Source organism: Ciconia boyciana, chromosome 2, assembly GCF_034638445.1.
Source record: "Ciconia boyciana chromosome 2, ASM3463844v1, whole genome shotgun sequence".
Taxonomy (NCBI): domain Eukaryota; kingdom Metazoa; phylum Chordata; class Aves; order Ciconiiformes; family Ciconiidae; genus Ciconia; species Ciconia boyciana.
In genome coordinates this window covers 65,872,784-65,897,142 of record NC_132935.1, presented here as the reverse complement: position 1 = coordinate 65,897,142, position 24,359 = coordinate 65,872,784, and the positions used below count along the sequence as shown (strand labels likewise).

General features: G+C 34.9%; 1 protein-coding gene across 1 annotated transcript in view; it reads right to left on the bottom strand.

Moving 5' to 3' along the window:
- The window catches only part of ZNF236 (zinc finger protein 236), a 94,005-nt gene that overhangs the window by 33,335 nt on the left and 36,311 nt on the right, over window positions 1-24,359 (bottom strand). Inside the window, exons 10-22 of the mRNA XM_072852849.1 lie at window positions 22,798-23,023; window positions 20,727-20,999; window positions 18,311-18,514; window positions 14,885-15,029; window positions 11,678-11,938; window positions 11,172-11,422; window positions 10,386-10,487; window positions 5,235-5,386; window positions 3,974-4,080; window positions 3,731-3,882; window positions 3,403-3,615; window positions 2,716-2,995; window positions 2,145-2,248 (exon numbers count right to left, since the gene is read on the bottom strand). Of these exons, the coding sequence (XP_072708950.1) occupies window positions 2,145-2,248; window positions 2,716-2,995; window positions 3,403-3,615; window positions 3,731-3,882; window positions 3,974-4,080; window positions 5,235-5,386; window positions 10,386-10,487; window positions 11,172-11,422; window positions 11,678-11,938; window positions 14,885-15,029; window positions 18,311-18,514; window positions 20,727-20,999; window positions 22,798-23,023 (2,470 nt within the window). The remainder of the gene's footprint in view (window positions 1-2,144; window positions 2,249-2,715; window positions 2,996-3,402; window positions 3,616-3,730; window positions 3,883-3,973; window positions 4,081-5,234; window positions 5,387-10,385; window positions 10,488-11,171; window positions 11,423-11,677; window positions 11,939-14,884; window positions 15,030-18,310; window positions 18,515-20,726; window positions 21,000-22,797; window positions 23,024-24,359) is intronic.

The following is a 24,359-nucleotide window of genomic DNA, read 5'->3' as shown; positions in this document are numbered from 1 at the left end:
ACGCCAGGATACAGGAACTAAATGTTCAGCCAAAGAACCATGTATCTCACAGAAAAACTTCGATCCAGCCTGCTGGTCTGAAAGGTGGTGATACAACAGAAGCTACTGTAAAACCCAGAACTAATTCTTTGCATCAATGTTTATCACAGATAGAGACAGGTAGGTTCCTATCCAAGCAACTTTCTTTTACAGGGGAGGAGCAGAGTAGCTTTTCAAACTGAACTGTTATCAGGGGAGCTCCAGATAATCACACTGTAATTTTATTTTAATTATTCATTTAAATAAAATAAATATGGCTCAACATAACGCTGATGAACTATAGCTGTAGGTGTTGCCCACAGATTAAAACAGCCCTCTGAAAAGGGATCCAGGCTCAAATGCAGAAACTGCACACCAGTTAAACTTCATGATCATCCAACACGAGCTGGTGCAATTATAAAAGAAAAGGGAAAAAAACCCACAAGATCAAATGAGTTATAATAGGGAAAAGTTGATGTGGCTTTTGTAGTGAAAATTACACTTCACAAATCTATGAGAGCTATTTGAAGGAGACCAGATTTTCACTGCCAAGTCTGTACCTGGATTTTTGGAGTTTTACGCTGGCTTTACATGAAAGGACCCTAGAAAAACTGCTGTCACAGGATGAAAGGACAGAGTCTTTTCCTGAACTAAAGAAAAATAGTTATAAGATTGAAAACAAAAGGTAGGATTATACGGACAATTTTCACAAGGCTGGAAGTCAGCAAGGGAGTTCTTTAAGCGCCTGAGTGAGTACCTAAGCTAGTCAAAATTGTAATATACATAGCGTGGAAGAGACGATGAACAACAGGTTGGAAAAATCTGTTAAGGATATTAAAATGCTCATTTACAAAGCTCTGTTTTATATTATTTAAAAAGTCTGTAAAATCATAAAAAGCTTGATAAAGAAAAACAGGGAACAATCTCTCATTATTTCTCAAACAAAAGAACTAGTGGGCTTAGGAACAAAATCATCAGATGGCACACTGAAAACCAAATTTGGATCAAGGAACTTATTACTACTGGATGTACTGGAGGCCATTCATTTTTACCCAGTTTTTCTGGGTTCAGAAAACAACTGGATGAAACTAATGTAAAAAATTCCATTAAAAGCAGTGAGCAAAAAGATACAATCTCTAGTTCAGAGTCCCACAGCTTGCAAACTGCTTGAACCTGGAGGAACATGATCAAATCCCTGCTTTGTTCTTTTCATTATCCTTAGCATCTGCTACTATCTGAGACAAGATACTAATCTACACTGAGATCTGGTATAAAACACAAGAGTAGTATTTCTTACTAAACAACAGTAGAAAGTACAAATACACTGAATTGGAAAGATAGCTTCCATGACCAAAATAATTAAGTAAATAATACAGCATTAAAAGCTTTCTATCTCCCCCCCCACCCCCCCCATTTTTGAATAAAGCTTATAATGCACCTTAGCAAAACTGTAGCCAGTTTTAGAAATTAATTGGTTTAGGATTGGGTTTATTACAGAAGTTCAATGGTAAGAAGAAAACAAGTATGAAAGATTTAAAGAGGTTGTTTTTAATTTATGCAAAATTGGGGTTGAAAAATACTACTAATTAAAATCATACCTCTCTCAGGAATACAAAGAAACTACTTTAAAAACCTAAATACTACAGAAATTAGGTTTACATTCAACTTGCACAATTCAAATAGCTGAATGCTCAGTTTTTTGTACTCTTTCAATCCACTTAGCAGCACAAACATTAACCTTTATAATTTTTTTCTTTAACTTACAATTTTATAAAATCTTCCAACTCTACCCTCTTGGCTCAGGAAAACCATTTAGCATTGAAATGCTACAGCAGATTTGAAATTAAAATATTATAGATGCATACATAGTTCTTCCATGAGCTACGACTATGACTGCTTTATAAGCATGCTAATATAGAAGGCTGTAATAATATGGTTTATTAAAAATATAGTAACATGATTCATTTGATGATGCAGTAAGAACCAAATTTCACCTGGTGCTGCCATCCATAGTGCCATTTTCCAGATCATAGTGAAACATACCATTCCTTGCAAAATCTTTAGTTAAAACAGCCTGTCAAGAAAGTAACCGGTTTCTAAATAAAGACATTCAAAATCTTACTGACCTGTGTGCGTTTTAACATGACAATCCAGAGTGGATTTTACAGTGAAACTCTTTCCACATTCTTCACACTTATACGGCTTCTCTCCAGTATGGATACGAACATGCCTAATAATTCCAGAATACACATATATGTGAATTTCTACTTTTATGTCAGTTTGTAAAAATATTTATTTTGTATCTTACTAATTTTAGAATTAATTGAATACTTATATTAACATTACATTAAGCAGAATTAGTAAAGAAGATGATTTAAGCATTTGCCATTTTTCAAACTGATTTTTACATGTTTTTAATTGCAAGTCCTATAACAAGAAAAAAAATCATTTATTCTAAAACGTCATAATCATCATTTTAATACTGCAGGAAAAGAAATATGAAAAGCCTAGTTTAGTCATATTCAGAGTATATAACATTGAGACGTATTTTTAAACCGTTCTGAAAAAGAAAAATGTATGTAAATATGAGTCAAACTTTACCTTAGGCATAAAAAAAGTTATATGAAACTCTTACTGCTAAGTTTCTGGTGAACTGTTTAGAAAATTGAAAATACACAAAACTTTTCCATTCCTTACCTGACTAAATCACTGGGTTTTTTAAAGCTTTTGGGGCAATAACTACAACAGTTGGCATATTTGGGCTCTGCTTCCAGTTCTGCTTGCTTATCTTTGATCTCACTAATTCTGTCTTTCTCTGCAGCAGACTGGACAAGAACTTTTTCTGAGACAGTGGCACTTTCTCGAGGCCTAATCTTTGCCAATTCTGCTGTTTCTTCTTCTGTAAAAGTTATAACACCAGGACGAGATTTTCTGGAAGTTCTTTCAGAGTTTTCGTCATCATCTTCAACACATGCAACTATTAAAAAAAAATACAGACGTCTGTTTAATCTGTCAGCTGAAATTGCAAAAATATAAGGGTTTGTTATTAAACACATGACTACTACATTACGTGCTTGGACTTAATCTCTTTCAGAAGTCTAACTACTCATGTCTGTATTTCTTTTAAATAAAGCTGGATTTATAATTCTTATTTTTACGATAATTAAACAAAAGTATAACTAATTTAGGACAAAAAATGTTCTACTCCTGGAAAACTGATTTCTTTAAACAATTTACATAACAGAGCAATTTCAGTGGCTGTGGACTTTATCCACGCTGGAAGGCTAATTTATAACATTACTGTTATAGCATTGATGTAATCCACTGAAACATTTGTACTTGTTTTGTAGCAAGGACTGTAAGAGTAAAAATGAAATAATTTACCTCCCCCTCCTGCTTCTGTAGCTGCTGCTACAGTTGACGAGACTGCCTGATGTTTTTTCATATGTTTTTTGCAGTGAACAGTTGTTCGAAAGCTTTCATCACAGAATGGGCACTTGTAAGGCTTCATGCTCATGTGAGTTGCCATGTGCCTCGTAAGGCTGCCATTAGTTGTGAAGGAGGTATTGCAAATGCTACAGCTGAATGCTTTAACTCCTTAAAGTAACAGAAACACATAAGTAGCATGCCATTTGTTTAAATCTACTTATACAGGACATTTACAAAAGCCAAACACAAGTTAAGCTAGTATAAAGCTGGTATACTCTGTTACCTGTATGAGTCTTCTCATGTGACTTAAGAACTCCGGAGGAAACAAAGCCACGGCCACAGAGTTGGCATTTATAAGGTTTCTCACCAGTATGTGATCGTACATGTTGTTTCAAATGGCTGGATTTCTTAAAACCCTTGTTGCAATATTCACATCTGTTAGAAAATTGTTTTCATTAGTTGCATATAATTACTAGCCATAACAGATTTAGGAAATTCTGTGACAGAACCTGAAAGTGTAACAAACCTATACGAACGCCTGCTTTGATCTTCATTATCCTCAAGAAAATGAGGCCGTTGGGTATGCAATTCAAGTTCTTCTTGTGATGACTGATCTTGTATCAAGCGAGTAGTCTAGAAATCAAAGGCTCAAGTAAGTTTCAATAACACAATACTGAAAAAGTCACACAAATAGGCAAGAAAAGATTACAGCATTTACAATCAACACAAGTAATCCAAATGATGCTTTCATAAATTTTTGACACGAAATTAAGAGTGCGATATGAAACCTCACTTTTTTATAGTAGGAAGGAAAGCGGCAAAATATGCACCTACTGTATCAGAATAAACAGACAATGTGGTGCACTTACATCTCCCTGTGAATCTAGACAAAAACATGTCTAGAGTATCATAGGTTTTCTGGTGTTTGAGGGGTTAAATTTAACACTAAAGCAGCCATTTTCGACAGGACGAGCCCCACACTGAGCAGCAAAATGCACAGTGGTGCTGATAGACTTCACTTCCTTTGAACAGGTTTTTCCTCTAAGCAAAAACCACCACAGAATAATCCTCAATAATGACAGCATGTTGTAAGATTTGAAGAGAAGAAAACTCCAAAGCCTGCAGGCTGAAATTACTCTAACTCTTCCAGATCCTAAAATCCACCTCAGTTCTCTGACTGACATTTGCCCTTTGCAAACAAGCATGAAGGGACAATAATTCATGCAGGTCATCGTGGTAAACACATTACTACAGACGGTCTTCATGCTAGGGACTGCTACCATCATAAAAAGTTATATTTAAACTGTATTTTTAGCAATTAAGCTCTTTTACAAATTTAACCAGATGAGAACCATGGAAGATCATACACTGCAATATGCAAGCTCCATGAATGACCACTACACATTCATAATGTTATTCTTATTGCTTGATCATATCTATATCCATAGAAATTAAAGAATTAGGGCAGAATATAGTGCAATAATGTAAAATTACTTTATAACACTAGGTCCTTTCCTTAGTTTTAGACTTACGATCCAACTTTATAACATTATATCCTTTTTTAAGCCTAGAGCATCGAAACGTACAACTCTCTTTTTAGAAACATGTAGCCAGGTCACTTATCCTCCTGCTGTCCTTTTATTTTCCCGTTGTTAAACATAAGCAAACTAGAAAAGAAATCATGAAACTTTTCTGACTTCTCAGTTTACCTAATCACCAATGAAATAGCTCAAAGAAACACATCACTGAACACCAAACAATGAATTCTGCTTTCCAGCAGTACTTACTACGTTAATAGTGTCTGTATTTGGAACCTGAAGAAGGGTTGGTGGATGGTAACTTGTTGAAAGTGCCTGAGATTCAAGTGTGCTTGAATCCTGCAGCTGCTGTACAGCTGGAAATTGAGTCTGTTGATTGTAGCTGTCATTCACTGTAAAACCTGCCAGAAATTAAACAGTCACAAATCTGGGAAATACACTGAATTGGACTTTGAATAACACCACACTTTTTTGAAGACTACCTTCAAAAGAGATTAAGTAGTATTACCATATAGTAATACTAATTTTATACTCTTCACTGCTGAGTGGCAAAATACACAAATGTTTCTGGCATCTACATAATATGCATAACAGGGTTACTTACCATTAGCTGGAATTCTATTGGAAAATCTCCTCCACAGAAAAACACTGTTTGAAGTTTCTTCAGGGTGCCACAATTACCTTAGAGCCATTGAAATTTTGAATTTCTTGTATGTAAGCATGCATGTGTCAAACAGGTTGACCCATCTCCCTTTATCCACGTTGGTACCACGCTCCCTTAACTACACTGGAAGCCGATCACAAGGATGCAAAGCTCAGTGGGGAGGATGGCGGGTGAGTGGAGGAGATGACCCAATAGGAGAACTCCAGTTTCTGATAAAGTAACCCCATTTTCTCCTACTTTGGATCTCCTCCACATATTCCCACTCTTTAGATAATAGTAAAGTAGAGCCTCTCAAAGGCAAACTGCAAAGTAAAAAATAAAACATATTTTTATTCACATTTCCAGTATAAAGACTTGAAATTTTCATTCAGTTTTGTTTATTTGAAATATCAGGTCTTAATCACCTCCTTTTCTAAATGAATGAATGAAATTATAGTATCAATCATTCAGAGCCAGGGAAGTACAGCTCAGACTGCAGGGGTTTTTAATGCTATTCGAGATGCCTTTTTATCAACCCCTCTAAGCCCTAATACTTCTAATATTAAAAAAAAAACCAAACAATCAATAATATGTGGAAAAAATGAAACCACAAGTATCAGTAATTAAGGTAAGGGCAGCAATTTTACTATTTCTGTGCAGTTTGCCTTTAGTGGACAAAAAGGGTGAAGATTATGAAAACAGGGTAGAAACAAACCCACATCAGATGATCACAGTATCAAAGGCCAAAAAGCAATGCTTAAAGAATGTTTTGAATTACAGTATATAAAAAACTGGGATGTGTTAAGTTTAAGCAGAAATTTTCCCAAAAGACACTTTTCACAGCAGAAGAATACTGTTATCAATATCGGAAAAAATCCTACTTGTATGCTATTGCTTACACCATAGAATGAAAACTAACAAATGTAAACAAATCTCGAAAGCATTATTAGTCAGGTTGTAACATATCACCAAACCTAATGCTGCAACTTGTATATCATTTTCGCTCCTAGAACTACCAAGATTACAAGAAAAAAAGATTCAACAAGCTGAACCTTGTACCTCAATTACTCTTAGCAAAATGACAAAACAAAAAAAGGAGCCTGAAGAACAGCGATGCAAAGCTTTATGGTGATAATAGCGCTGCTAATTTCTATTTTCAAATACATTTTAAAAGCACCTTTATGGAAAAATGGTATTCCCACTACACTTGATGAGAACACAAAAAAACAAGCCTCAAGAAACTGAAGCAAAAGTGATGCCACTTCCATGCCCTACATTAAAAAAAAAGGATGTAACTATTAAATGTACAAAGAAACAGCTATCTAAAAAAAAAGGAAACATTTTTTAATCAGTAAGTAATTTTTACTAGCTAAGAAGAAAAAAAAGAACTTACTATACCATGATCTGTTTCACTTCACAGTGTTTTAATAAAAGCAATTATTGACATCCTGAAAAATTTCCCAGGATCATGCAACAAAATGCTCAGGAAGAAAAGTTCTGAATTTAGAGGTATTTGGGGACAAACTGAAGAAAGAAATACTACTTCTGAAAGTAGTTCTGGAATAAATATAAACCAACGCTGTAACAAGAACATACATGATGCATCCCCATTTTTCTCAATACCTATTATGAAGGTCAATTTCCACTCAAAATTTTAAAAAGATCTGACAATTTTGAGCATGCTAAAGGTATTTGCTACCACCACACTACTTCTACAGAACAGCATTAAAAAAAAACAAACTCAAAAACCAAACACCAAAAACCAGATGTTTAGTCTGAGAGAGAGACAGAAATAAATTTCAGAACCTTTATTTTCTGCTCTCTGTGATTATATATTGTTTCCCAGACGCTTTTGCTTAATCTGCAAAGAACAGAGAGCATCTTAAGCTCTGTATAATAAGGGGAGTCTCCTACTACAGTCCCCTAAACTTGGAATTAGATTTTGTGTTACTTCAGTACAAGTAATCATTTGCATTGCTTGTTTTTTCTTGGCTTTAGGACGTCACCCAACCTATTCTCTTCTACATTAACAAAATATACTGAAAGAATAGAATACTCTGGAAATCAGTTTACTAGTGGAAAGATATGTCTTGCACATGAGAATCGGAAAACAACAGTATGATAGTTCATTGCAAATACAGTATTTTAGCTTAGACAAAACCTGAAGTCTTTACTGACAGATCATTTGAATTCTAACATTACAAACATATCTACATGCACATGTGCATCTCGGTGGGGGTCAGTGACTAGCAATTAAATGTTCTGCAGGCTTGCTTCCTAGGCAACTTTTGGAACCAGCTGAACAGTATTGACTGGAATCAATGCGTAAATAAAATAAATAAATAGAATGTGTAAATAATCGGAATTCCAAGTCCTGAGATTGCAGATCAACTTCTTAGGAAAGCAGAATAGCAGTCTGGTGGAAAGGGTTTATTTGTATGGGCTACAGAATAACAGTATTTGGACTTCCTGTAGTTTTTCAAGATCACTCTCCTATCACCACTAATTGAATTATTAACATTCAACCATGCTTACAGGGAGACTTTAAAGGAAGAAAAAGTACCATAATCTATATGAAAACACATTTGGTGACAGATGATATTCAATAACACAAGGACATTTTCTGATAAAGGATCCATTTGGTTTTTCTAACCTCACTAAAAAGTCTTCAACTGAAGATGCCTGAATACATAAAGAACAGTGAAGTCCTTTTTCTGAGTCTTCAAATCTAGCTCAAATGAATAATAGATTATGATACAGCAGCACCCTCATAAGATCTGCACTTCTTTACAAATCTGAACACATCAAGAAGAAAATCTATCTGAACAAATCAGAAATTCTGTAAAACTATTACAAACAAACCTGAAAGAATAAATGAAGTTCTGACAGGTCTGTGCAGACCTAGAGATCAGTCTCATCTGCCTGAAATACAAAGATTTTCTTTTTTTCTTAAAGAAAGGAAAAAGAAAAATAAAAAAACCTACTGAAGATTTTTTTTAAACTCCTACGTTGTTTTATTTATAAACACTGAGCCAAGATATTTTAACAAGAATACAGCCTACAAAAATCAAGGATAAAAAAGACATAGTGTTTTAAGCTTCAATGTTCTGCCTAGCTGATAGGAAAAAGAAATTAGGAGCATGAAGCACAGATGCAGACATAGGGAGAGGGTCGACCAATTTAACGCATGCATCCGCGCAAATGCTTACCTACCTGAAATTCAAAAATTTTGAAGGGCTCCAGGATCTTCAAGGAAACTTCAAAGAGTTGGGAATCTGTGGATGAGATTCCAAGTAGAATAGGAGACGTCTTATACAAATGAGACTTAAAAAAAAAACCCCACACCACAAATGTTCTGATTCTTTGTACCAATTTTATAACGTACCGATGATCAGCCTAGATTTCTGATGATGAAAGAATTGTTTTGTGAGATCTAGAAGAGTCTCCCCCCTCCCCAAGAAATCACTCAGTATTCAATATTTATTTAATGGAGAAGATACACATACATAGAAACTGAAGTCTAAATAAGATAACAAAACAAGCTTTACGTATTGGATTTTCAAATTCAAAGGAGCCGTAAAAATCCAAACAAAACCGACCACCACTCTTGAGTAACACAGAGTGAAAGGTTGCACTTTTTTTCTGTAGCCTCTTTTCATTCATTTGGAAAACTGTTAAAGGTAACCAATAAAAATAATCCATAGGATTTTATTAAACAAGACTGAACCAGGTCCTGTCAAAGGCAGAGACTTTAATTTTTTTTCTCCGTTACATACAAAGCAGCACAACCTAGAGAATTAAAATCAGCAACAAATTATACTATTTCTTCACAGTGTCATGCAACTTAGCACAGTCAATTACGTTTCTACAAAAGATGGTATACAATTAAGCAGGGAATGAAAGTAAGAACAGAGAAGTTTAAGCAGATGGAATACCAATTACTGGTTACCAGTTATATAAATATGAAGTTATTTGCTGGAGTCAGGAACAAAGAGGAAGAGATCAAGTGGTCAGTATGCTTCCCAACAAAAACAAATGAAAACCCCTTGAACGTACCGCCCTTCCCTGCCCCCTCCCCCTCAAAAAAAACAAAACAAAACTAGTAGTTTCATATCAAGCAACAACTCAAGAAATCCAGCAGTGAAAAGCAAAGGAACACAGTCATTTCTTCATTCTCTGCAGGCTACATAAGCCTTACACATATTTCTCAGTATTTTGTAGGTTAAAAAAAAAAAAGTTTCCAAATGTTTATGATCTCTTAATTTGTTACTTACGTAGCTTTAGAAAATACAAAAGGAAACTGCTGTGGTTAGGTGAAAGTATGATTTTTATGTGATTGTATTTCGCACTGTCTTTTTCCATAATGAATCCCAACAGCTCCTCAGTCAAATCTTAGACCATGTTTCTGATCATCTCAGGTTATGAGCATGTATATTTAGGGGGAAAGTTGTGTAAACTGCCTACTGCCACAGCAATTTCAAATACAATCAAGATAAAAATATGAAATGCCTCACTATAAACCCCATAATGTCATGGCTAAACATTGACTCATAAAAGCAAAATCTATTTCTATTCAAGGAGTCAAAATATTCTACCAAATATAGTTTCAAAATAGTAATTTAATAAAAAGTTTTTGCAAGTTCTCTGCATTGCAGTTACTTTGACTGTGGATGCCTGCTTTTGAAATGCTTTATGATAGCTATGCTGTAAAGCCAGATTTATAAAAATCACTTTAAAAACCTTTATTAATTACTAACCTTGTGATAAGCCCTGTTGATCAAATGGCTGCTGTGTTATAGCTTGTTGTTCAAATTGAGTGATGTTTTCCTGTAAAGCATGCTGGGATGTCACAAATCTATCTGAAATGGGGAAAGGAAGGGGGGGGGGGGGGAAGGAAAAGGGAAAAATATCAAGAAAAGAAGATGTAATTAACTGGATAATTCAGTTGTTCCCAAACCCCTACATTTTATAGTCATCTGAATTTTTACTGCATTAAAAATAAATAAAAAATTATTAGCTGAATAGGTATTTAAATCTTTGCTTATTGTAAGCTTTATTTATATACCTCTGTAGTATTTGCTAACTCATTACACCATGAAAAAGAGCAAATAAGCAAAACCAAAATACTTTGTTCCACTATTACTAATAGAATGAGTACACAAAATATTTTATATTCTCCCACCTCAAAACACAGGTATTACTTCCTAAGTAGACTATACAGCAGTGCTTTTTATTAACAAGAGAGGTGATATGGTAGTTTTGTGAACACAGTATTATTTTTCTGTATATTTGTTTAGTAGTTTTGTTTGATACAACTAAATGGTGCAAACCTTAATCAATCTTTTTATATTTTTAACAGTAAACCTAAACAACAATGAATGAAAGAAATTGTACAATATACTTCAGCTTTTACTCCATGTATTTTTCTAGTTGTTCACTTGCATTGTCTTGAAACCCAAATCATTGAAATTTGTGAATAAAAAGTTATCTGAGAACTTGTAAGCTTACCTCATTATAAACCTTATCATATTTCAAATACTCACCCTCATCTTGCTCTAAAGGCTGATCAGCCAATTGTTGTTCTAGTGCTGTTTCTTCTGTGCCTACTACTGGCTGCTGGTCTAACTCTAAAATAGCCTGCTGATCTGTTGCAACAGCTTCTGACTGCTGTAGCTCATCACTTTCAATCTCCACTTGCATCTGTGTAGAAACATGAATACTCTGCTGATCTACTGTAGAATCATCTATTGAAGCAGACTGCTGATGCTGCTGAAGTTGCTGTGCAAGTTCATATCTGCAAAGAAAGGTAAGAAGGTCTTTTTATGGCTACAGTTAGACAGTTATCGTAACTATTTATGTGAACAAATTTTTATTTGTATTATACACCATAATTTACTATACTTTCAGAGCTACCTAGGTATTTGCTACCCATAAATAAACATCCTTATTCAATTATTAGCATTTGCTACACAGCAAAGCTGCCTTTCCAAGTATCTTTAAAGAACTACTGAAATACATTGAAGGATTCATATAAAAAATGGAAACGTACCTATGAGTCTTCATGTGTTTTTTACAGTTTAGTGATGTTTTGAATGTTTTTTGACAATACGGACACATGTATGGTCGAAGGTCATTATGGATCCCCATATGTCGCCTGAGGCTACCACCAGTGGTGAAGGCCCCGTTGCATATAAGACACTTAAAAGCTTTCAATCCAGTGTGTGTTCTAATATGTGCTTTCAGAACTCCAGCAGACACAAAACCTCTTCCACACTGAGAGCACTTAAATGGCTTTTCACCAGTATGTGACCTTTTTAAGAGAAAGCAGAAGTTAAAGTAGATTTAACAGTTTGATTTACAAAGTTATTAAAAGACTAAATTTTAAAATGAGCAAAATTATCCAAACTAAGGTGACTGCTATATGGATGGAAGAGGCCTCAGTTAACAATATCCAGAAATTAAAGCTTTAATAACTTATAAACAACCTGCATGTCATCATTGGCAGGGCTAGAAACAATACTGTCTGACAGTTTTAATTATGTTCTACAGTCCAATCTCCTTTTCTGATCATACTTTGCCTCAGTTAAAACATTTGGGTTGAATTTTTCCATGCCAGATAATATAGTAGTTCTTCAGACTAGTATATTTTCATTCACATGTATTTTCCTCAATTCAGCTAAAACAATGCCCACAAAAGTTTGGAGAAAAATATATGGTCCTCCTCATATTATATACTACTACTATGTTTAATAACGAAACTTTTTGGAAAAGAACTGTGTCCATCCTGAATATCCCCTGAACAAGGCACAGTACAACCAGTCTTTCAGATTGCTACGTGAAAACAGTATTGAAAAGTGGGGAAACTCTCTCACCTATACTATCAACACATCCCACTCCCTATATCCTCCCTTCCTGAAGTGCTAGAGGAGTTTCCCTTTAGGACTACATTGAGATATAAAACAGACTGAAGGACAGGTTAGGAAGTGGAGCAGAGTACAATGAGAATTTTAAGGGTTACGACTGTAGCATCCCAGGAGTGAGAGCTAGGAGGAAGGCAGTGTGAATGCTAGGAAATGGAAGATAAAGGAAGCAGAATTTAATAAAAATGGGATAAGTTAGGGATGGCTTATGATTACAGGAGCCTTAGAAGTCTAAGATCACCCCATCAGATGCCATAATGAAGAAGTGTGACAGCTACCAAGATTACTGTTTTGCTACCAATATACATCTATGGAAATCCACAGTAGGGTATCCCAGCTCTTCCTTGGTGTGCCTGTGGGAGAACCTGACACACTATTCTGTCACCGCCCTATTGAAAATACCCCTACTAGAAATTTCCCTCTGTTTCAGAGAGAGAAACAAGCTTTCTAACCAATGATCAGCATCATTCCATGAAGACAGACTGACCGCACAAGTGTCAAGTCTAACTGTTTAGGTATAGCAATGCCAACTTATGAAGAACAAACATGGAAAAAGAGAAAAGTTTCTAATTCATCTACAAAACCCTGAACAAAGCCAAGCTAAGCTAAGCTTCACTCAGTACCCTGTTGCAAAGATCAATCAGAAAGAAGCACAGTGGCAAGTGATTGGTACCCCCATCACATCTTTGTATTTTCCATATAGAAGAAAAACAAAGATGCACATAACAAGGCTTTTAAAGATAGCTTATCCTGAGCTGGGGTACACGTATACCCAACAGCAGAATGAATTCAAGCACAGGCATTCGAAGAACAGAATTTTCAAACACAAAATGTATTTTGAAAGAAAAAAAACATAACTGCAAGCATTCAGTGCATGTAAACCAATTGTTTAACTAATAAGCTGTTCATGTTCTGTGTAATTAAAACACTTTCAATTTCCATTCAAAGGATCCTGGCAAAACCATGAAAAAGAAAAATGAACTAGGTAAACCAGTCAAATATATTTCTCTAACACAAATGAAAGATGAAAAATTATGAATCCAAATAAAACTCTAAACTACATAAATGCTTCAGTAAAATATGCATAAATTTAGTTTATATTTAGGCTAAATAAGGCCACCTTTAGGCAGATAAGGCCCCTTTTAGTGACAACTAACATTTTAATGGTAACTAACTATTGACAGTTACACTCTCTTTAAGAAAATAAAGAGACAAATGTGAAACACAATTAAAATCAACCATTTCGGTGAAGGACAATGAAGGTGGTTATGATGCAGACCAGCAACACTTCCTAATTTAAAATTATTTTGATTTAAATCAATCCAGCTTGATTATGTCTACAAAAGACAGTGAGAAATCTAGGCAGGATATTACAAAAGGAAAAGATATGATATTGCAAGACTTCCCCCCTCCTGTTAAGACAGCATATAGAAACCAAGAACTGTTTCAAGCCAGTTTGAGAACCTACCAATACAGAACTTGATTTGTAAGGAGAACATGAGGAACTCACCATGATTTGAATTAGAGACAGTGAGAAAGCAGTACAGAGCTTACATTGCAGAAACAAGTAGATTGCCACCTGCTCATTTGGAAAATTTCCTTAGATCCTAGTAATGATCTTGGTGTTTTTTTCATATTTTCTCCTCCAGTTATTCATAGTTTATAAATCAGGGAGCAATGTTTGGTAACTCAACTAAATGTCTAAGCCTGTAAAACTGCAACTCAATCTAACTTTGAAGCTAGCCTTTCTTTTGAAAACAAGGTTGGATTAGTTACCTCCACTGGTTCCCCTCCAACCTAAATTTTTCAGTGACTCCATGACCTTGTGGTTGTAACAAACACCCACTATATGGAACTTGAACTAAACTTCAAGCAAAAAAAATGATCCCCAAGAACATTTACTCGATTACAATGTAAGCCTAAACTATTTTAGGTTTAGTACACAGAAAACCGCACACAGAACAAAAAGCTAATTTCCTTCTCAAAAAATAGCAGTTACATACAAAGCAGATGATCTGGAGTATGCAGTTACCAAATTATGGCAAGAATTCACATGCAATGCTTGCTATTTTCTATACATAGTCTAGGAAAAAAGAGTCCGAGTGTTAATAAGCTAAACTGCACACTAAACACAACCATTTCTACTGCTAGGACTGCACATAGGTATGAATTAGTCCAAAGCCTCCTCCAACTTTACCAGAAAAATCAATTATCATTGGTTCACTACTTAGAGACAGTAAAATAAGAAGTCATTTCAGTGAACACTACATAAATTTCATGCTTTTCCACAAATTTGTTATTATATACATTTCCTTTCTTCGTTGTATTTATTTTACCTGATGTGTTGTTTAAGATGACAAGACTTTTTATAGGCTCGATGGCAATAAAAACATTTGTATGGTCTGTCTGCATCATTCACAAAATTATTGTTAAAATAATTTTGGAAGAACTGGCTATTCCTTGGGATTGGCTGGATAAGACCTGCACACATAAACACACACAAAAAAGAAAAATTAATTGGTAAAGTTATTCCGAAGTTGCAGTAGTCTGAAGAGCTAGTATTTGAAAAAAAATGTGACTTTTAGTATGCAAGAATGTAATGAAAATGAGCATGTTTTCAGCACTTATTTGAAATTATGCATGCACTTATTTAGCATTATACATATTATATTGCACATGCTATCTATTTTAGTGATAGCTCTTCTTTTATCCATAGGTCCCCCTCATCACATTAAGCCTTGCATACATCCGAAATAAGCATCAGCTTTTTTTAAAGTTAACAAATTCACTGTTAATCAGATAATATTTTGCTCTTCCAACCTCCACCTTAACCAAATGACATTTAATCAATGTACCCCAGATATGCATTATAACTTGACAAATATTTAATATACATTTTGTGAAAAGTACAAAACACCATGCTATATATCTGCAAATAAAAAAAGATTAAAAATTAAAAATTGTTGTATTCGTACATCATCTACTTTGGCTAATCAGTCAGTCTTGCTAATTGTCTGGGGAAATCCAAAAACGTATTGGGGAAAAGAAAAAAAACAAACCAAAACCTCAAACCAACTTATTTAAACAAATGCTCTTTATACACTGGCCCCTGAAGTCAGTCAAGTGTCGTTTTGGAAAAATCAGTTAAAAGTTCCTGCTACGAAACGTCCAACTGCTAATGCAGGAGTATTCTGTCTCAGAAGCAGCCAACAGAAGGGCATCATCCCAAACACCCTTACAGAATGGGAATAGTAGCAGACTTCTCAAGTAAAAAAAAACCAAACACCTCGTCATCATTCACACATCTGTCAACTGGAAAGTCCTCATCACAATACTAATATACAAGGCTAAGGGAGTGATGCAAAGTTTCAATAAATATGCAAAAGATCCCTTTATGGTCCTCAATATTCACCACAAAAGCCTTTTATGCTGTCTTTTCTTTCTTCAGACTGCTTCACCTACCATGCTACGTTTCATATTCAGAAAGGAAAGCCTGAAGGGTTTCTGCTGACTTCCAAATGTAATTGAAAAGAGCAGAAGACAGAGGAATTCTGAGACAGAAGAGCAGAAGAGAGAGGGAATTCTCTCAATGTTGAGAAGAGATGGCAACAATGAAAAAAGAACAAGTTTATCTGTCTCAGACTTGAAAAAGTTTATGTGTGTGTATATGTATGTTACACATATATATATTTATAAATACGTATATGCGAAAAACTTCCTTCACCTTCCTCAACTAACTCAGTTGGTCTAGTAAAAACATTTTCTCTTAAAAAAACAACAAAACACCCCCAACACCAAACAAACCAAAAACCCCACCAAAACCACAACCCTACTTTATAAATTCCTGCTGGCAACCTTCCGTGATGATAATTAGTAGTAGTGTTCAGGAGATGACACAAGTCTTCCAGATCAGAAGAGAAGAAACTCCGTATGACAAATATTTACTCTCAGTTATTTTTGATCATATAAAAGCAGAATAATTCAGTTAATGAATGATAGCTGACCAACTTGTGAGCGTATCCCAGTTTACAATGGTTCTGGTCTGCAGAAGCACTGCAGAAATTTCTAACAACATAAATAACAGAGCAGAAATAACAGAAATTCCTAATAAAACACTTCCAAAATATTTACTCAACCTGTTCAACTCGGATAAATTAAACATTTCTCCAAAGTGTTAGAATAGTTAAAGGTGGCTCTACACTGGATATAGCAAGTCAGCAAAATAGTTCTGAGTTCTATAAAAAGTTATTTTTCCTCCCATCAGTTCCATCTTTGGACCCACAGTACATGCTAGAAAAATTACAATAATTTTTTACAATGCCTAGTTAATAAATACCATCAACTAATGGAATAAAATGAAACAAACATTGTAACAGGTAGAAAACAATTTGCATGCAGACTTTTTTATAAACTTTTAGAGTAATTTAGACGTTTTCAAAAAGCAAAATATGTATAATTTTTTTTTTTTTTTAAATCAAAGGTGCCACTCAAAGATTAACACTAGTACGGAGCAACAATACTAGTTTCTTGACACCACTACAACAAATAATTTTTTTTTCTGGGAACAGTGGAAATATTGTCAGCAGGTTGAAAAAAACATGACACCTTCTAGCCCAATGGTGGAACTTCTATTCTTACATTGAACATTCCAATATCAGCAGAGTTCAGTTGTTATCAGTACCTGTAGGAAACAACTTTTATAGCATTTCTTGTTAATTTTTTTTTCCCAAAAATCAGAATTTCACTGCACAGATTTTAATTGTATTGAAGTGCTTTTTTCTTTAAAATCAAGAAATAGGACTGTATCTGTTTCCAGGGTTCACTCAAGAAAGAAATATTGTGTGATCTGAATATCTGAAGCTGTCAGCTAAGTTTTGTTGCTAACTCTGAAAATTTAAGTTTCTTATACCTGATACCAAAATAGCCACTACTCTTGCATACAGTAATTCTTGGAAGCAGTGAAAGCAAAAGGATTTTTATAGAGTGATAAAGATTTTAGGCTAAAGATATTACCAATAGAATATTCTACTATATAAAGATGACTACACAACAGATAAGGCAGGGGTTAGCAGACTGGTCAGTCAAACAACAATGAAGAATAAAACACCTTGCCCACTACATTGGACTCTACTGGACAACAATATATATTGTCTTGAATGAGCTGTACAACAACTTACCTTCTTCCAAAAAGTGGTTTTACATAATGTTGTAACAATTATTCCACAACAGAATTAAAATAACTGTATGAATTCTCTATAGCATGTTCCAGAATTATTCTGGCCTTTTTTAAAACATTATCACTAATGATTACCACTAATTCAGTTGAGGTCACCATTATACCAAATACAGTAAAATCATATAACACACTGACTCATTAATATATGTAATTTGAATAAACATGATCATCTCAAGAAGAATTTAGGTCATGAACTGTCTGCTATCTTTTCTATACCAGTAGTCTGATAATAGTTAAATTAAACTATTAAACTAATCCTTTCCTAATGTAACGTAAAAATGCACTTTTTTTTTTCTGGTAAGGATTATACAATTTCTCCTTAAATAAAAAAAGACTCTACTTATTAATTCTAGTGCAAGCAAACCATAAAATATGGCACTTTTCTGAAGCCTGATTATTTCTGATGACTTATTTTGAAGTGCATCTTTCTAAGTAAGCTCTGAATGTGTTTGCTTGATTAAACTGTGACCTCTATTTTCCAGTGAAATCCAAATTTCAACAGAGCATGGATTTACTCTCTCTTTACCTAAATCAGTTATGAGTATGGGCTCTTGCAAAGGAATGTCTGGTACTGGAACACTCGTCTTTCCTACTCGAACTTTTGCAGGTTTACGTTGATGTCGCAGCTTTCTTAGTTCAGTATGTTTAAAATGTGAAGCAATGTGAGTTTTCCGGTGGCCTGATGTTCTAAACTTCTTGTCACAGTGAGGACAAGCAAAAGGCCTAACACCTGCAAAAGATAAAAGAAAAAAAATTAGTTTGTGATTTTATTTCCACTGCCCTAGAAATGTAGCTTTGGAATACAGATTCTCTTTTCTGTATTTTCTTTTTTGTTTTCTATCAGGTTGTTTTCTGTTAAATAGGTTTTCAAAACAGATCCATAAAATCCAATCACAAGTAAGTTATGAAATTGCTAAACTACTAACTGGTTGTAACACATCACTTTAAGCAAGCTTGTTATCAGGGAACTGGATGATGCAAAAGTGACAGCAATTTTCAAAGGGTTCCAGAAGCTATCCTAAGAATTGCAGATAGCAGGTCAAATGTCCTTCCAAAGCAAATTGTTAAAAAAACTATGAGAAAAAAGACTCAGCAAACATACACAAATGATATATATAGGATAAAAGAGAGGAACAGTGATATGACAAAGTTCAAGGGAATTCTAGATCGGTCTCTGAAAATGTCAACACTGTTCGATGGCAGTCAAAAAAGCATGCCAACAGGAATTACTAAAGAAAGGTTTCTTCAATGCAAAATCTGGTAGAAATCTCTTCTTGGAAAGGATACTGGAGAACTGGGTAAGTTAGAGAGACAGGCAAAGCTGATGAACTTTCAGCTTTTGTTCAAGGGGAAATCTTGGACTTAGAAGGCTAGGAAACACGACTGGGTATTATGAAGAAAGCTCTATAAAATCACAGGTGGAAAAAATGCACAAGAAATAAGAATGAACCATTCTTCACAATACAGTAACTAAAACATCCTATGAAACTACTGAGCAGACTATTTAGAGCAACAGAAAGTATTTTACTCAACATGTAGGTCAACATTTGAATTCATTATGTTAGGTTGTCCCAGTAGTAAGTTCACATGGGTTCAAAATTGATTAGCGAAGTTCTTTGGAACACACCAAAAAAAAAAGAAAAAAAAAAAAATCTACAAAGTACTGCGTACTGCAAAGGTACAGCCTGCTTCATAAAGCCCCCAACCCAAAGATCAGTGGAAGCTATGGTGCTAAGAAGCATTACTGGAGGCTTCCCCTTTTCCACACATTGCCATCAGAGACAGCATACGGGGCTGGATGAACCTCTAACCTGACCCAGTAAGCCTAAGCTGCTAGACAGAGGAAGAAGCAAACATCTCTGACAGGAAAAACAAGTGTGCTGAATGATGGCTAACTACATGTTGGAATTCCATAAACACTGGACTACCTATTTTTCAAGCCACCTAGTGCTTTTACCACTTTGAATGAGTCTGACTTCTTAAATAAAGTAAGGTTGACTTCAAAGTAACAGAAAAAATACTGGTTTACAAGTTTACAAAAAACAAAGTGAAAAACTTTCTGCAGATGAATCCAACATTGGTATTTCATGGATTAGAGCATACTGACCACCAAATGCACATAGTCAATGAATAGTACTTTTGCAGAATGTAAATACATAAACAGGAGCGAAAGGAAAGAGCAGCACATTTACAAGCTTATCTTGCTGAAAGCTTATTTACCTGCAAGAACAAAGAAAGAAAACTGGAAAACAACCAGATAGTCCACCAAGAGTGGAAAATTCATCTTTCTGTATGCAGAGGACAGAAGTTCAGCCACAGAAAAACAGGTATTCAAGACATCACATATGATGTAAACAAGAACCATATCAGCAGAGGAGTTTTAGGGTATGCAGTGTAAGATATTGAAAACAGGCAAGTTGGTGAAAACACCAAGCAACAGCTTACTGTTGAAGGTAAAACAGGAAGTAAACAAATAGTCCTGAGTGATCCAGTGAAATTATCAAAAAGTGTGGGGAATGGGAGGGAAGAAAAGATGCAGAGTAAATATGGAAGATGACAGGGAATAAGTAAAATCAGAACTCAAATTCTGAGAGTATGACTCTACAAAGCACAATCACACTCACAACAGCTGTATTAAAAAGGAGCAACAGCTGACTCATCATCAGAAAACTAAATGTCCATGGCTTTTCTATGAGCCCAAACAAAGTTTCAAAGCCAGGAAACACTAGAAAGTTATGACAAAAGTTTAATTTAATCATCTAAGACACTAAAACCTGAAGAAGTCAGACTCATTCAAAGACACTAAGACACACACCATTCTCTGATAGATCTCAATGACATGATAGACATCTCTACAATTTAAGCACTTCACATTGTCTTTTTTCATTCAAGGTCTCACCCACATCATAGAAAACACAAAAGCAATTTTTTTGAGGCCTTACCTGTATGTAGACGAATGTGAACTTTTAAACTCCCTGAGGTGGAAAAGCATTTCATACAAAATTGGCACTTGAAAGCTTTAATGCCAGTATGTGTTTTTATGTGTGCCGTGAGAGTACTCTTAACAGCAAATGCGCGGAAACACTGGGGACACTTGAACGGCTTCTCATGGGTATGAATGCGAATGTGGCGCACTAGATCACTCGGTTTTTTAAATTCTTTAGAGCAATATGGACAAACGTGCCACCTTATTCCATTTTCTTCACGTATAGAACCTAAAATAAGGAACAACATAAAAATGAACGTTTGAAACATTTAACAGTTCTTCAAACATTCCACCACACTGACACGATTATACAAAGCAATCAAAACACAAAAACGTTCTGCCAAATAGATGCCATTACAACACACTTGGAAGACAATTAACTTCTCTATCAGATACGTTCTGCTTCACAAAAATAGTGATGGCTGGAATGACAAAAACAAAACCGAAGAAAATCCTGTTGAAATTCAAACATTTTTATGCTACTGAAAAGGACTAAGGTCAAAAAAAAAAAAAAAGAAGAAGAAGAAAAGTTAAGAAATTTCTGACTTCACAGAATAGAAAGAATGCAATTTGTATGCCACTTAGAAATACGGAATGTAGGTGTAATGCAATATAATACACCAGTCAACTTATAAATACTGTATCAACATAGAATTATCCAACAATGAATGTAACTCTTCAACCATAACCCCATCAAATTATTTTAAGTACTAAACACTTATCTAACTAACTGGATGAGATACTTTATATGGCCCTCTCTTCTGCAAATTCAGTCTTAAATTACAATTTATAAATTTTTAAAGGAGCAAAAATTCTGTAAAAAGTCCTTCTGAAAGATTTACAACTTAAGGCTACTTTTTCACAAAAGTTGTTTTATGATCCAAGAACCCTAAGCTCTGTCCTAAAGCAACAGCATACCTTTTCTCAAGAAAAATGACAAAAGGAGCTTCTAAATCCTATCAGGGTTTTTTATTTATATATGCTGTTCAATATCAGATATTCGCTCATTTAAATCGGTTCACGTAGTGTTTTTTTCTGTAAACCATGTGCATACATTGAGGTTATGTTATTTTATCAGAAAATAAAGGCAGTTTTGTTTGACTGTACAGCAGTGACCTTTTTTTATTTGCAGTCAGAGTTAGAAAGTTGTTACTGTTACACACAAGGAACAAAATAGTTATTACCAGAAGAAAAACTTAACGTTGATTTCTAGCACTGTTATGCTGAACAAAGTAAGTTTTCAACTTTGGATCAATTTCTGCATCCCTTGCAAAGAAATAAGCAACATCAATGTATCTATGTAGTTACTATGGACAGAGCTCAATGACTGCTTATTATAGAGCTGTCTCCACCAGGCCAGCCATTAAAATATTATGGCTATACTTGGAACAAACCACTTCTAGCAACCTGAAAGTTTGAGCAACCTTAACACTGAAGTTGCATTTAAGCACAGAGACAAAATCCAGACTTGCATACACACAATACAGTAAGGAGGCAGAATATTAACATGCATTTATGGTGACATTATCAAATCAGTACTGTGATTCCAAACATAGGTGACATGAAGTATTATCCACAATGCCAACCTTCATCCTTCCCTACACGGCAACAGCACTGCACTTCTGCCTCTGCAAGGCCTCACTTCTAAAGAGGAAGACTAGAGCTTGCAAGAACTCTCTGCTCTGGGACACACTATGAAATCCCAATCCTCCTCAGAGAAGGACGATGGGAAAAACAGGGAAAAAGATTCATATTCTTTCCTTTTTGTCCTCCTCCAAAAGCTCCACTGATCTAAATCCAGATTTAACAGTGTAACTTCACTTAATGCCATTCTGACACATTTTTGTATCAGTATAATGAAAGTTAGAAATGCTACTGTCATAACTTATACACATACTGTGTTTTAGATAAAAGTAGATGAAGTTTGTAACTGATCCACAATATGTTTTGGGAAATCCCTTTATAAAGCCACCCACAAATACTGTAGTCTTTACAGCACAAAAAGTAGCAAGCTGTGGCAACATTACCAGGTAAAAACGGTGATTTTTTCTTAATAACCTTTTTTTCTTTTTTATCCAGTTTTTCTGTACTCTCTTGCTCCTTATCTTGTTCTGCATTAGAGTCAGCCTGATGATTTGAGAGAGTCTGGACGTCTGGGTTCTGATCCTGGGTCCCAGGAGTCTTAGCCTGGCTGCAGTCAGTAGAATGTGCAGAGACGGGAATCGAAGACAACCCACTGTTCTCTAAAGCTTGCTAACAGAGAAAAAAAACCATCTAGATTAAGAAAGAAACATTCCACAGTTGCTCCAACTTTTCTCAAACAACTACTTAGAAAACATAATGCAAATATAATGAAAGGAATTAATGTCTCATCTTCCCAGAATTTCAGCTGGATTTCAAATTTGCAAAAACATTCTTACACAACACTGACTTCTGATTGTCTGTGAGATTTTAAATTGGATTTCCTGCACTAATACATATGCCAACAACTGCCTTTCAGAAACATGCCAATTGTTTCTACAGAATCAAGCATTTGCCAGGAATATATATCTATCTCTTATGCCTACTACATGAGATAAGAGATCCCCATAAAAGTTCAAATTTGAAGCCCATCAGCTTGTGGAGAAGCCATAGGTGATATAAAGAAAAAGGAAGAATGATAAACCAAAGATAGGCTTGGAAAAGCTCAAAAGCCTCTGTTAACAAACCACTGATAACCGCTTGACCAAGGTAAGAGCTATGCACTCATTTCTAAGTACCCCTGGAAGGGACTGGAGTGTAGGCACCTTTATGGATACTATTGTGATGAAAAAGCTCAGGATCAAAGACCTCAAAAACACACATTTAAGTAGGATTGTGCAAATATTTGATCGCTTGGAAGAAAACCATGTTTTATTTTTATTTTGAACAACAATATGGCTAGTGATGCTCATACAATAACTTAAAGAACCAACCTAAAAGACCAATTATTTTTTTTTTAAATAGCTGTCAAGACAATAGTTTTATTTTGTGTTGTAATTTGATGCAACTACACATGACACATTCCAGACATTAGAGAACTCAGCACAGGTAACATGGTGAACCTGTGCATAGCTACATGTGACATTCAAGTCTTCCAAAAAGAAATTTAAATGGTACTTACAAGACTAGAGATGAAAAAATAGCTTAAAGGTTAGCAGGCTACCACCAATACTAAAGAACAATATTCTCTACCCTGTTCCTTTATGCGGTGGAGGCTGCAGAACAAGCATAGACAGTTGAATTACTGCCCTGCATCTCTTCTGTTACATAGCACCTCCTGCTGCCAGTATCAAGGACAGAATAATGGGTTAGACAAAACATTGGTCGACCCAGGAAGGAATTTTCTTGTACAAACAGGAAATATTCAAATAGACCTTATTAATTAGAACAGGATAAAGGCTCCCTATACATTCTCATTTTTTAACCAGATAAAAATATTTTTTCCCTCTTAAATGTCATCATGTTTTAAACATGGCATAACTTAAGGATGTGCCACAAGCTGCTTCCAGACAAGAGAAAAAAAAAATCCAAAGGGAATCAATAAAATGTCCATGTATGGGTGTGTACA